Source organism: Arachis hypogaea, chromosome 17 (assembly GCF_003086295.3).
Source record: "Arachis hypogaea cultivar Tifrunner chromosome 17, arahy.Tifrunner.gnm2.J5K5, whole genome shotgun sequence".
Classification (NCBI taxonomy): Eukaryota; Viridiplantae; Streptophyta; class Magnoliopsida; order Fabales; family Fabaceae; genus Arachis; species Arachis hypogaea.
The window spans coordinates 106,741,928-106,756,821 of record NC_092052.1 but is presented as its reverse complement, the minus strand read 5'-3'; the positions used below and the strand labels follow the sequence as shown (position 1 = coordinate 106,756,821).

The 14,894-nt window shown below is 33.1% G+C and overlaps 1 protein-coding gene across 1 annotated transcript; it reads left to right on the top strand.

The window, feature by feature from the left end:
* Nucleotides 1–2,564: 2,564 nt before the first annotated feature.
* On the top strand, nt 2,565–7,048 carry LOC112764783 (probable nucleoredoxin 2). Its single transcript, XM_072223114.1, has 3 exons — nt 2,565–4,573; nt 5,036–5,533; nt 6,133–7,048. Exons 1-3 carry the CDS (start codon nt 4,328–4,330, stop codon nt 6,769–6,771), a joined length of 1,383 nt encoding a protein of 460 aa, XP_072079215.1. The 5' UTR covers nt 2,565–4,327; the 3' UTR covers nt 6,772–7,048.
* The last annotated feature ends 7,846 nt before the right edge of the window (nt 7,049–14,894 follow it).

The following is a 14,894-nucleotide window of genomic DNA, read 5'->3' as shown; positions in this document are numbered from 1 at the left end:
CCAAAAATGCCACTCTGCTAAGGTAAAAATGGCGGTTCATAAACGCCGTTTTAACCAACAAAAAATGCCGTTTTTACCGTGGAAATAACGGCGGTTTGAACTGCCATTTTAACTAACTAAAAACCGCCGTTTTATTTGGAAATAATGGCGGTTTAAACCGCCATTTTAACCTATCCAAAAACCGCCGTTTTAACCCAGGGAATTGTGGCGGTTTTCTGAAAACCGCCGTAATAACCAGAATGGCGCCCAGAATTACGTCACTTTCTAAAACCGCCATTCTTGGTAATAATGACGGTTCAAACCGCCGTAAATACCCAAAAAAATCGCCGTTTTAACCATAATTTTTTGTAGTGTGTGGTTGCGGGATCGTGTTCGCCAGATGCCTCCGACAAACGACCCGGAGACCCTTCGACAATATGTCAGGTGCTATATTATGTTACTGATTGGAGGGTATTTGATGACTGACAAGTCCAACAACTTGGTGCACATACATTGAAGTCGGAATAGCCGAAATCGGAAGACTCCGTTCCCCATGGGTGCCAGCAACCTATACCTCACCTTTCCGATCTCCCTCACTTCTGTACCACCGAACTTGCTCAACATCAAACTCCTCAAATCCGACAACGTATTCACACGCTGAGTGCGAACAATATCGGATCCTCACACTCAAATGTCACCCCGTTGTCGCCATTTCTCATGCGACAATTGGGATAAACAAGCACATCTATGTAAGGAAGGTTACCGGCCATTGATTTCTTGTTTTTGTCAGAAAAACGAGACACAGAAAAAATATAAAATGTGTGTGAAAAATACCAAGAGTTACACATTTTTTATAGCAATTGAAAATTTATCTTCTGCTATTTCGTTTACATTGTAAACGAAATAACCACATATCATGTTGATGTGTCTTATCTCATTTACACATAAACAAAATAAGATTAGAGAATTTAAATCAATAAATATTTTTTAAAATTATTTATTTTTGTAATTATTATATTTATTTTATTTATTAAAATAAAAAATTCCGCAAATTATATATTGACCAACACACAAGGTACGTGTTAATCCTTTCTACATGCACAGGACAACGAGCTTAGAAAACGAACAATGAAGCATGTTTCGGAGTTCTTAAAAAGGTTTGGAGAGAAACATTGCTATCATAGTAAGCATTCATCTAGGAGAGAGAAAAAAAGTTTAAAAAGAAAATATTATGTTATTCGTGTGTTAAAAAAAAAAATAGAGTAGTTAGTGTATTTTGAGGGAATATTATATTATGCGTAAAAAAAATTATAAATGTGTATTTAACAAAAGTGGTATGTAATTATACGTGAACGACAACATATATTATCAATTATTTGAGACATATTAATTATATAAATTTATTATTTTCACTTATTTAAAGTTTATTATTTAATTAATATTATTTTTAATGTTACTATTTGTAATTAGATTGTTATTGTTTATTTGGTTAATATCACTTGTAGTGTTACCATTTATAATTACTTTTAGTGTTATCACATATAATTTGTGTGTAAATTATAATATTTGAGGTTAATTTATATATTTTAGTAGATAATAATTATTCTATATTTTTTAATAGAGACTGTATTGTATTGTAGTTCTGTAAATATTATAGTGCATAAAATTACAAATAAAAGTAGATTTTCACATACAAATTTTATACTTTTATGTATATTTTATATAATTTCGTCATTATAATACACTAATATTTTTAAAATATTTTTCATTACACAACTAACACACTAAAATAACCTTTCTTTCGATGAAATAAAATAATAACGAATTTTGTATTATTTATAAACAAAATTTTTAGATAAATAAAAAAAATTCAATATATAAAACATATGTTAAATAACATCAAACTAATATAAAATACGTGTCCAACACACAATTTACATATTAAAAAATGTCTCCGACATAGCTCAACGCACCATCTACATGTTAGATCTCCCCTTGCGACTTCTACCTCTTTGTAATTACACTGAATTGATCCATTTCTAGCAAAAACACACGAAACTTTTTCATATCTAACAAAATGAGGGAAAAAAAAAAAAGGCTAGATGATAAAAAGAAGTGTAGAAAGGGAATTAAAGGAGTGACAGGTGTCATAAGATGGGTTTATTTGCCGTATCCAAGCATCATCAATTTAACTCAAAATTCAAGAGTCTTTTATAGCAGCACGGACCTCATAATATCATAGCTGCCACGGCACACTAAAGAGTGCGACAGCACGTTCCATTGGAAGAAGCAGGGCCCTACACGTGGCGTGTAGCTTGGCACCCCTTGACGGCTTGACCTAAACACACCAAGCGAAAGGCTCAAAGCGTGCACATATAATGAGATGGCTGCAATCAAGTGGTGCTGCAGCATCATCCCCCATGTGCGTGCGGTGTAGGGAAGAAATCCCCATCGCGGGTGCGGATGAATGCTACGTGTGAAGGTGTTGATGTGTGATTTGTGGATGTGCATAGGATGCAATGATGTGGAAAGAATACGGTTCCACTTATATGGAATATAAATGTCGGAAGAGGAGAGTATGGGAAGTTCTTCTTCCACTCTCCTTTTACAGTGCCTTCAATTTCAACCATACACTGATATCAACAATATATAATATCAAAGCTAATTTAAGAAAGAGAAAGAGAAAGAGAAAGAGAGAAAGAGTGATGAGGACGGTGATAATGAAGGAAGGAACTCATGAAGGTGTGGTGAAGGATAATGGTAACTCGGATGAAGTTTCAAGCTATAATAGATTCTCACAACTGCTTTCTTCCAAAGATCGTGATTTTCTGCTCTCTCCAACGGGGACTTAGGTTTTTTCTTTCCCCATCTTTCTCTACCTAGTTTCGTCCATCGGGTAATAGCCGAAAACGAAAACCAAACTATGCTCCTAAGCTACTACTACTACTTCTTCTTCTTCTTTAGTTCCAAGTGTTATTTTGGGACGGTGGTCACTGCTGGTCAGTTCCCTCCACCCTCTTTTTCATCATCTATTTTATTTATTTATTTTTTCTGATCTTTATATATCTATTATTGTGATATATATGATTGTGTGAAGCTCCTTCATACATCTTCGCCGTTGGCTTCATTTGCTTCTCCATAACCGTTTAGCTTTTATTTATACTTGGCCGGAAATTATTAACATGAGCTCCCTCAGAAATTAATTGGATGATAATAATACTCAAGAAATTTATGCATAGTAAATATTAATAGTATGATTATTTACAAATCACTGTGTGCAATTCTTGTCTAAGCTGCTTTTGTATTTGTCTTAATTTGCTGAGACTTCTATCTGATGTAGTTTTTTGTATAATTATTTTAATAACATCTTAAAAGATATAGAAAAGAGAAAATTTGTTTGCTTGGTAGGCTTTGCCGCGGTGGCCGATGGTGGGTGACCTTATTATGTTGAATCGCCGCGTGAAGTAAATAAGAGAAAAATATTTAAATTTCTATCCTTCATATTCAAATAATCCTTACAATATTAAATTATATTGGTCATCGAGATATTATATTACCAAGAGCCGGAACTTTGTCTGTCATCTTTTCCCTGGCAGATTTTGGCACAAGCTTCCCGATTTATGTATTCACATACTATAATTCTTGAAATTATTTATGAAATGGATGGATAGAAGCTAGCTCTAGAAGAGTCTATATGATGAATCTATATTCCAATTAAGTTCTAGATTATTAGGTTTTTAAAATTTATTAGTATTTTGACAAAATGTTCTCAATTTCAAAAAGTGGCTGGTTATAGCTTGCTTGATGATCCTGGTCAGCTGAAGACGTAAATAATTATTATAGTATCTACTGTATATAAATTATGAATCACAGAGGTAAAAGTCTTCTCTAGATAGAATACTTTGATTAAAAATAATTCTTCTTTATATTTTATGTACTGAATATATACCCCGCCAAGTAAGAAGGCGTACCCGTTTTAGTCCTTTTCACCGCCCAAACAAACGGGGTAGCTAGCTGGCTATTTGGATATAAATAAACTATTGAGAGAAGCAGGTTTCATCTTTTGCTGTGCTGCATAAGGGACCATTTGTCCTTTATCTACTTATCTTGACATACAACAGTGAATTGCCATCATTTTTTTCCTTTTCATTCTTTGTTATTTTAGGAAACCATCCTAAACAAAATTAATTAAACCATAGATTGCATTCACTTTCTTAACACAAAGGTTGTGTTTACTTGTTTCGTTTAGAGCTAAACTAGCTTCGGTTGCTTCCATTTCTTAATTAGTTGTTAGATCTTAATAAGATGCGAGGAAGAGGCAAACGCACTCACGAGCTACACATGGCCAATGTTTGATAGTTCTTTTCATTATGTGATGGTGAGTTCCTTCGATGTTGCTTTCGTGGAGGACCGAGCATCCCAGGCGAAGGACAAGTGTCACCTAAACCGTTCATCTAGCATTTACTCTTTGCTTTGTACACGTGGCCTATTATTGCCTACAAACAGTGGGCCATTTCGGTGCCATGTCCCTTTCGTGAATCTGGAAGGGACTCGATTCTATCCGCTTCTCTTCTCTTCCCTTCTTAGTACCTCGGTACCTCCTACTTTTATATCATGATAAATGTATATACAAGATATGTACTACCTCATTTTTTCGTTATATTTCAGGCCGTTAGTTCAAACTCTCCTAAACTCAAAGTAGTAGCAAGGATTATTATATTTGGCAATTTTGTGATTATAATTGACACCAGGCCACTACCTCTCATGAATAAGCATTCATAATATGTTCATGTGTGCGTATTAGGGATATTTAATGTTTTTAACGTGTTACATGTGCACCGCTACAGGAGCATATGAATATCAATATTTAGTTTCTTGGTTAGCACCTAGCTAGCATCTAGCATTACTTATTTTGCAACGTAATTCTGAGTTGTACTTGAACAAAATTTAAGGATTCATTGTAAGTAAGTAATCACTAGTAATAACAGTTAACAATTGTGGTAAGAATTGGAGCGTAAAAAGCTAATAATTGCTATTATATATGTGGTGGGTACAGGTGAAAGTTTCTGATCTTGAAGGAAAAGTAGTGGGCCTATTTTTCGGTGCCAACTGGTACCCACCATGCCGTGGATTCACCCAAATGCTAGTTGGAATCTACGAGGAGCTGAAAAGCAGTGTCCCTCAACAATTTGAGATTGTGTATGTGTCCTCTGACGAGGATTTGGACGCCTTTAATGGCTTCTATGGAACCATGCCGTGGCTTGCAATTCCATTCTCAGATTTGGAAACGAAGAAAGCCTTGAACAGAAAGTATGACGTGGAAGGCATTCCATGCTTGATTATGTTGCAACCCGATGGAAGCAAAGACGATGCGACAATTCGCGATGGGGTTGAACTTATATATCGCTATGGAATCCAAGCTTATCCTTTTAGTAAGGAGAGGTTGGAGCAGTTGCACGAGCAAGAGAGAGAGAAGCGTGAGAACCAGACTCTCACTAATTTACTTGCTAACCAGCATAGAGACTATGTTTTGGGCCAATCCGGACTCATTCAGGTAAACCGCTCTAATTATTTCTTCATATCCTTTTGCACTTGTTCAGTTGCTTGCATGCTACTGTTCCAAGTTCCAACTAAGCTTGTTTATAGCGACTAGTATATATATATATAACAATTTCCTTGTATTCTTTTAGTTATTATACTCACTTCGTGAAAATATAATTGTAACATTACATTTTATTGTACGGATTATTTTAATGTGACAATTAATGACGTAGGGAATATCAAAAAAATATAATTAGGTAGAAATTAGAAATATGTTTTCAATTTGTGATCTTATTACCAAATATTTTTATATGATGCTATTTGTATACTAAAATCAATAACTCAATAATATAAAATACATGTTAGAATATAAATATATATTAAAATAAATTAAATTACACGTATTTATATATAAATTGATTTTAGTATATAAATAATATCTGAGATTCTTACTCTAGCTAGCTAGTTGCTTCAGTAGATTGGCCATATTTATTCCCAACCTAGCTTATAGAACCCATTTATACGTAGGTTGACCTGGAAATAAATAAACTCTTGGTAGTTTGGATTCTATCATTTGTTTGTTTAACAGAAGGGTTGTTAATCAAAAAACAGGTACCTATTGCATCTTTAGTGGGTAAAACTGTTGGACTCTACTTTTCAGCGGAATGGTGCGTGCCATGCGCGAAGTTCACTCCGAAACTAATTTCCATTTATCACAAGATCAAGCAGGAGCTAAGTGAAAAGGGTTCAGAGGAAGACTTTGAAATAGTGCTGGTTTCCCACGACCGTGACAAAGCATCATTTGACTCTTACTACGGTACCATGCCATGGCTAGCTTTGCCTTTTGGGGACCCAGAGATCAAGAACCTCGCTAGGCACTTCGATGTGCAAGGGATTCCTTGCTTGGTAATCATAGGTCCCACTGGTAAAACCATAACGGGGCACGGGAGGAACTTAATAAACTTGTACCAAGAGAATGCATACCCTTTCACCGGTGAGAAAGTGCTACAGCTGGAGAAACAACTAACTGAAGAGGCGAAGGGGCTTCCGAGATTGGTGCGCCATGAAGGGCATAGACATGAGCTGAATTTGGTGTCTGATGGGAATGGAGGTGGGCCATTCATATGCTGTGTGTGTGATGAACAAGGATCTAATTGGGCCTACCAGTGTCTCGAATGTGGCTATGAAGTGCATCCAAGGTGCGTTACTAATGCTCCAGAACGTGACAATAATGTCGTCGTGGGAAGATGACACCCCTAGCTAGGCCTAGTGGTGCTATGCATGCTGATGATAATGCTGATGATGATGGTGATGATTATGATGATGATCATGGTTGATTACATTTAGTTTCCTGTGTCAGTGGCCAACAAAGAGGGTATAGTGAACCCTTGAGTTATATTTGTCCTAATCTATTTCACGGATTGAGATTCTCTTTTAGAATTGATTATATAGGATTTACATTTTATGTGTGGCTTTTCTTCTTGTTGCTATTATATGGAAAAGGAAAGTGACTTTGCTTCTACCAAAAGAATTGGAGACAAAGAGAGGATGAGAGTGACAACAGAAAGGAGATTAAGAAACTACATGTGCCTTGTGACATCGAATAATGACTAGAATTGTGGTTAATATGCTGCGAATTTTTAATTGAAGTGATATGAAAATTGACCTTAGAGAGGCCTTTATGTTTTTGACTAAACAATAGAAGACAATTAATCTTTTTACTGCCTTAAAAACTTGATTAAGATGAACGTTAATAAAGTTAAAATTTTATATACTATTTGAGTAAAATATAAATTTTACTGTTTTTTTAGTAATAAAATCTAATTAAATTAGTCTAAAATCAATAAAAATCAGCTGTCTACACATTTCAACTCTCCACTAACTTGAATATTTGTATCCCCGTTCTTCTTTTATTTTTCAGCGTGTTTCCTTCTCATCGTCATTTTTTTATTGATGTTGTTATTCTTTGCATTTTTTTTCTTTTTCTACTCCTTTTACTGGAGCATTATGAAAATGTGAAACAAGAAGAAAAAGAAATTTTCTTCCTTCTCTTTCTAGTATTTTGCAACATTATGAGAATGTGAAATAAGAAAAAGATGATGATGGTGATGACAATGACGAAGAAAAAGAAGAGGAAGAAGATGAGAAAGAAGAAGAGTTTTGAATTATGTAAAATTTCTTAATTTTTAACTATGACATAGGAACTTTTTTATTTTGACACCGGAATTTTTTAATCATTACATAGAAATTTTTTAACCGTATCATTTCCAACTAAATGAGGTACTTTTCTTATCATTAAAATAGTTGGATGATATTGATTTCATATATAAGAGGTTTGGCCATTTTGATGTTATTTACAATAAATTAATATATATTTTAGTTTCAAAATATATTTGAATGTATCTTGTTGGTTGAGTAGTTAAGATTTTAGATTTGTAATTCTTTAAAAAAAATTTGTGTCATTTACCAAAAATTTTGTGTAGCTAAATGGTGTATGTTTTGTTATCACTGAATTAATTGTGTGGTATTAAACTGAAAAAGAAGAAGAGGAGGAATACAATTTTAAGTTATGCAGAATTTATAAAAAAAATACTAAAACTTTTTAATTGAGACACAAGAAATTTTTAATTTTAACACTGAAATTTGGTAACTATAATATAGGTTTTTATTAAGAAGGTGAAACAAAAATTATGAGAATGTAAAAAAAGAAGATGACAACGACGATGATGATGGAGAGAAGAGGAGGAGAAGAAGTTGTTGTTTTGAATTGTGTAGAATTTATCAAAAAAATAGCATTGCAATTTTTTAAACGTGACACAGAAAATTTTTTGTTTTGACACCAAAAATTTTTAACAGTGACGTTGAAATATTAAATATTTCTAAAAAACTTTACACATTCAATGAATTGAATGTTTTCTCTTATATAAAAACACATCTAATACTAAACTATTAATAGAGAGTTGTCAGATAGTGAAAATCCAACGTGTTTTAAAGTAGAGAGCTTTAGAGTTGGATTAACTATAGTGTTCTCTCTGCAGAAGTTCATCTGTAGTATATCATTCCCTTATTTATTCTGTATCACTGTTCTTTCATTCTCTGAGTTATTCAAGTTTTACCCTCTTTCATTCTCTCAATTAATTTTCTTCTTCTGTACCTATTTTCTGCAGTCTCTCATTTACTTTTATTTCAGTCTTTACTTCAACATTTATTTTCTTCAACTAACAAGTATTGGAAAGGTAAAATTTAAAATTTAAAATTTGAATCACAGCAAAAAAGGTATATTTTTCTCATCTTCTTCAATTGCCCTCTCAATTTTCTAATTCTATTTTTTCTAATTTTTCAACCCTCATTTTTTTTACTTGAATGTGGAGATTGTAGAGTATTTTTTTTTTTGCACCAAGATGGTTGATGTCACTGCCTGATGGCTCTAACCTTTGTAGAAGTCATCGCGGTGGAAGGGATAACAGGGGTGGTGGATAAGGTGACAACGGCAGCAACTATGGTGGTGGAGGAGTCTAAAACAACGATGGTCCCAGTAAGCGGTAGTTATGGTCGACATGTACGTGATGAACAAAGTGGATTGGATGCGATGTTGGTCGTGCATGCTAGAACTATGGGAATTTTTGGGCATTTTGTAACCGACTGACTAACAAGTTCTGTGAGATAAGTATTACTGTTGACAGATGCGCAATTCATTTTGTTGGATTTGGTATTTGAATATTAATTGTTTAGAATCTTTTTGTTTTGCAATTTGGATGACTTATTGATTCAATATTCTTGTTTTTTTTTTCTTTTTTTTATAGATTTACAGAATTGCGGTTGAGATATTTTATTGTTTATCTGAATTCTTAATGGTTTAACAAAATTCATTCATTTGCTTCCTAACTTTTAATTTTTATCTCGTTTATGACTGTTCTACTATTTTTTCTTTGTTGCGATAATCATTTTTCTGCAGATCTTTGCTTTAGCGGTTTAGCCTTCACGATTTTCTATTTTTTGCTACCTACTTAGTTCAATTCATCGAATTTTTTTCTTTGGATTCAGTATTTTTATCCCTTTTTGCTTATTATTGTCTTTCAGTTGCTGATGTAACTCTTATTTTTCTATATTTTATATGTTATAGTGAGATTAGGTAAAGAACCTAAGCTGCCATCTCTTAATGATTTCGTCCTCTTTATTCAGTTTTATACATTGTGTATCTAGCTTTCTAGACAAATAACCATTTATGTTTCTAAAATGAAGTAGGATTAAGAAGTTCTTGAAAGTTATGTTCATGTGATTAATAAATTTGATATGATAGAGTCCTTGAGCAATTAAATGGATAAGAAAATTCTATATATCTGCCTTTTTTTTCTTATATGTTTTTTTGAAAGAGTTGTGTGCTAATTTTAATTTGCCTATACATTGTGTTTTGATTTTTTTTCATTTAAGGGATATAATTTTGGATTTAAAGCTTTTGGATTATCATATTATTTAATTGATTTCGATGCTTATTACATAAATATTTACACCGTAATTTTTCATAATTCTGGATTAAAAAAATGCATAAGCTATCTCTCCCATATCCTTTGTTTACTTTCTCACTTATTGATTTATTTTATGGTTTAAATTATAACTGTTAATTTCTCACCACTTATGATGGGATCTATGCACTCTTTTCTCATAATCATGCGAATTGTCATGGAAATATAAAATATGCAGCAGACTTTGTAATCGACACTCCTCAAATTAAAATGGAAGTTTCAAATTGTTATCCTTTATCGTAAAGAGGAACAAGCAGGGTTTGCTTCTTAGGTCCTCCAATACAGCCACTACGTATGCTCTTGGCACTCTTCTTCAGATTTTTAGAGTTCTAATTTTATTTGCCTATTTTTATTTTGTTGTCATTTATTTTATCCTGATTCGAATGATGTTTTAATTAGGGCTAGGCAAAAAAATTCAAATTTTGGATTTTAAACCAAATCCAAACCAAACCATTTAAAAAAAATCAGTTTTAAATAAAAAAATCCAAACCAAATTAGATCTCTTTTATAGTTTGGTTTTCTAATCCAAACCATTTAAACAGTTTAAATCCAAGTCCAAATCCGTATCCAAATTAAAATCCAAAATTGAAAAAAATCCTAATCTAAGACTGAATTGGTGAAAAAAATATACCAACACTACTACAACAACTATAACAACTTCTAAAATAATAAGAATAACAATCTGGGTAAAAGTGATGATGGTCATGCTGTGTTTATGTTTAAGTTCGAGGAAGACGAGGATTTTGGGGAGACTTATTGGAACAATTTTTAGATCAGCATATATAAAATGTATTTTTTTCTTTTGCGCAAATTAGTAAAATTTTATGTGAAAGGAATTGCTGATGAGGGAAATTATGCTTGTTATTATTTTTCTTAATGTTTGGCAGTGTGCGTTCTAAGTATTCAATGAAATGAGTGAATGAGAGCGTGTTAGTTAGGATCGGAGTTTAATTGTTTTCATTTGGTAGCCAACTAAGCTTGTTTGCATGAGGATAAATCGTTACTAATTACAGTAAGATTGGTTGAATAGTCCAACCAATACTCAATTGTTAAGTCCAATTCATTCAATTGTTAACATTAGTTAACATTACAAGATATTGATGCTATCATTTTCAACAAAAATAGAAAAAAAAAATAGAAAATTTATTTGCTAATTTTCAAATTGTGATTTTGATGATCAACACCCACTTGGTCAATTAGTAAGCAAGTTTGTCTTTAGAATTATAAAAAATCGAAAAAATAAAAATAAAAATTCATCTTAAAATAGACAATAAGTGAATTTATCAAATTCTTGATGAAGAAGAAAAAGTTCTAGTGACATGCGGAAGGTTGATGTTTTAGGGTTATTGTTATAGATGATTGTATTCAGAAAATTATATTTACTTTCAATCTAATTGCCAAGTGCTTTAGTTTTTTTATTATTTAACTCTCTTCTTAATCGATAACATTGAATATTTAAAAATTTTAATTTATTTTTAAAAAATTTATAGATTTAATTCATCCTCCTAATAATCTTTTTCAGTTTTTAGTAAATTTTAAAATATTTTCTAATAATTCAATCTCATGTTTAATTCTTCCTACATTGCAACAATATTGCAGTTTTTTTTACAGATTGAACTAAATCAAACAAATTGAATACATATTTTAGTATTCTAATAATTATGGTTGCAATCTTTAACAAATTGTCTACAACTTTAATAGAAACACAATATGATTTTCTATATTTTGTATTTTATCTTTTTTAGTATTTAAAAAATAATACATGTTTAACATTTAATTCTTTTAACTGTTATAAAGATAATTAATTTTATAAATCATTACGCATTATGTGTTTAATACTGCATGTTATCAATATTTCATCGAAGTAATAATTTTTTTATTGTAGCTAATTAATTTGTTTTATTATTAGAGCAATAATTTTTTCAATAACTTATTTCATGTTTCATTCCATTTTCTATCCTTCATTGCTTTATTTTTATTTGTATCTTCACAGCAAAAAAAAGTCTAATTTTTTCAAGTTACATTTACGCATGGTAACTATCATTTATGATGCACTTCATAATCATTGCCTACATACTTTACCAACCTCTGTTAATAAGCATCACATAATCATTGCCTACAAACTATATTACTATACCAGCCTTTGTTACTTGCAACTTACCTTTTTTATTCCAAACCAATCATGTACTCTGTAACATGCTTGATATCAATTAATATCCCCTTTATGCTTTATATCCATTATGCATATATTCATACTGTACACCTTTCTCCTCTTCGATAATATCAATTTTTTTATCCCCCGTGCGATATCATTTTCCAAGTATTGGGCATTGTCTCATACAAAGGCCACTACTACACTTTTTTATTAAATGCAATCAGATGTTATTAATACAACAAGTTGTTGTTATCATGGTTTCATCCTTTAAAATACCCACTATCTTCCAGAAGAGTATTACATTTTATAAGTGTTTTTCTTTATCCAAAAGTTCATTCATTCTCTCTGTCTTTCTTATGATGTATGGAAACTATTTTGAGGCTCCTTCTTTCTTTCTTGAGATCAATCCTGATACGGAAATATACCATTCCTTAATATATATGTTTAAATCTATAAATTTATCAATTATTTTTTACTATTGAATAGTGTTTAACTCTTTTTAAAAATATTTCTGTCATCATCCTGAAGTTATATATAGATATATATATATATATTAAGAAAATTGGAGAAATCCCTGCACTTTTTTGTAGGAGCTTCCAAGATGTTATCTCCAACTCTTTGATTTTTATTGATGCTAATGGTGATAGTATAGACATAACTATTTAATAGGGCAATTGTACTGCCATGATCGTTCGAGGATATAAACAACTTTTGGAGAGATATCATCTTGATCATGGTGGTTGGCTAAAAGTGAAATATGTTAGTTGTGACAAATTTCTTATTGATCAAGCATTCGACCACAACATGCATGTAGTTTGTAACACCCTAATTAGCCTATACTTTACCTCGCGTCGTAAAGTAAAGGTTAATCAGAGATTAAGACAGTTCTAAACTCATACATATATATATATATATATATATATATATATATATATATATAGAAAGATTAGTATAATCTAGAAGCCCGATGAAAGATATAGTTCAAATTTTTGGATTTGAAAAGCACAAAACGTACTAGCAAAACTACTAGCTTAAGGCACAAGAAACAGATAAGATATAACAAAAGATAAGTATATAATATCAAAGGAAACTAGCCACGGCTCGTGGAGTTTAAGCCGGCTAGCCATATACAGGTATACAGAACCATACAGTAAAATCAGCTTATACAAGTTTTGTTCTCTCAAATGTAAGCCTCTAGGCAAAACAAAAATACAAAAGGAGATATGTATAAACAAATTAAACCAAAAAGACTCCAAAAGAATCCAAGATCCTCCGCTTCTGTCACCATCCAAAGCAACTCACTGAGGTGGGTTGCGACCTGCATCTGAAAAACACAACAGAAATATGGTATGAGAACCGGAGGTTCTCAGTATAGTAACAATGCCCAGTGATGTAGAATATAAGACCCCGGGATGCCAATGGCAATCCTAAGCTCCATATCCATCACAAGAGTTCAAACTTAAAGCATACTAAAACAAATAAGTATAAAATATAAACCTTAACATAACTAAACCGGGTAGTTCTATCTTAGAAGATTTCTATTCTAACCAAACACCGCTGTCCCACAGCCTTCACCAACCTATCCTCCATGCGATCCCATCACCACTGCCTTTCGAACCTCCTCAATCCCAGTAGAAAACACAATTACTTACAATGCAAGTAAATCACAAGTAAAAACATATAAGGCAAATAATTCAAATAGCAAATAGGCATGTTATACAAATAGACAAGCCATTTCAAGTAGTCAAAGCATACAAACAGATAGAAAATGCATATGATGAATGCCTGTCCTACTGGTTGGGGATATCACATTGTTGGTTCAACTGCCATCCCGACACATCTCCATGGAGACGTCACCCTTTGGAATCCTCATATGGGAACCCCCGAGATATAGTGCTCGGATCACTGTCCAGGTACCGGCGCCTGCACGCTCTAATGATCCGAAGGAATGCGAGCAGGATACTCTTGCCACCGACCTCGCATCTAAGCGCAAGCGGGACGAACCACCGCCCTTACGCCGCTGCCGCTACCTCGACAGGCGGGATCCAACCACAGCCCCTGCCGGGCGCATAGCGTCTCATAGTCTCAATATCAAAATGATACATTAGTGGTTTTCAGAAAACATTTTCAGTATAAGATGGATCCATCACTTCATCCAGAGACCTTGACTCTTTTTACCCACTGTTCATTCACATATCAGTTTCCAAACTCAACAATTCCTTAATTCTCATCTCCTTCATCATCCATTCATCACATACGTTGAACCACCTTCAGTACGCCAGAAACATAGGCCCTCCGTTTTCTACTTTCACAATTAATATCATCTAAAGCCCTTAAATTCTTTACCATGTTTTTAAATACCCAAAACTAGGCCCAAGAGTCTCAAAATGGTGTTATAGAAGCTTACAACCTTGTTAGGAAGGTGGAATAATTGAAAACAAAGTAAATTTTGAGAAACAGGGCGTGTGCGGCCGCACAGGGGTGTGTGCGTGTGCAGGCCCAGGAGATTTTAAAAGTGTGCATGCGCACAGGGGGTGTGTGCTTACGCACAGATACTAAAATCCATAAGGTCTGTTCACTCGCACAGGGTGTGCTAGCGCCCCCAACAGACTCCCCTTCCCGACTTGTGCGTGTGCACAGAGGTGTGTGCATCCGCACAGGTCGTAATTCTCCATTGATGTGTGCGCACATCAGCT

Bases quoted from the DNA above. Each gene is read 5' to 3' on its own strand.
- LOC112764783 (XM_072223114.1), top strand. From the start codon at position 4,328: ATGTTTGATAGTTCTTTTCATTATGTGATGGTGAGTTCCTTCGATGTT. The intron at 4,574-5,035 runs GTACCTCCTACT...TGGTGGGTACAG, and splicing joins CTTCCCTTCTTAGTACCTCG to GTGAAAGTTTCTGATCTTGA. The intron at 5,534-6,132 runs GTAAACCGCTCT...ATCAAAAAACAG, and splicing joins GCCAATCCGGACTCATTCAG to GTACCTATTGCATCTTTAGT.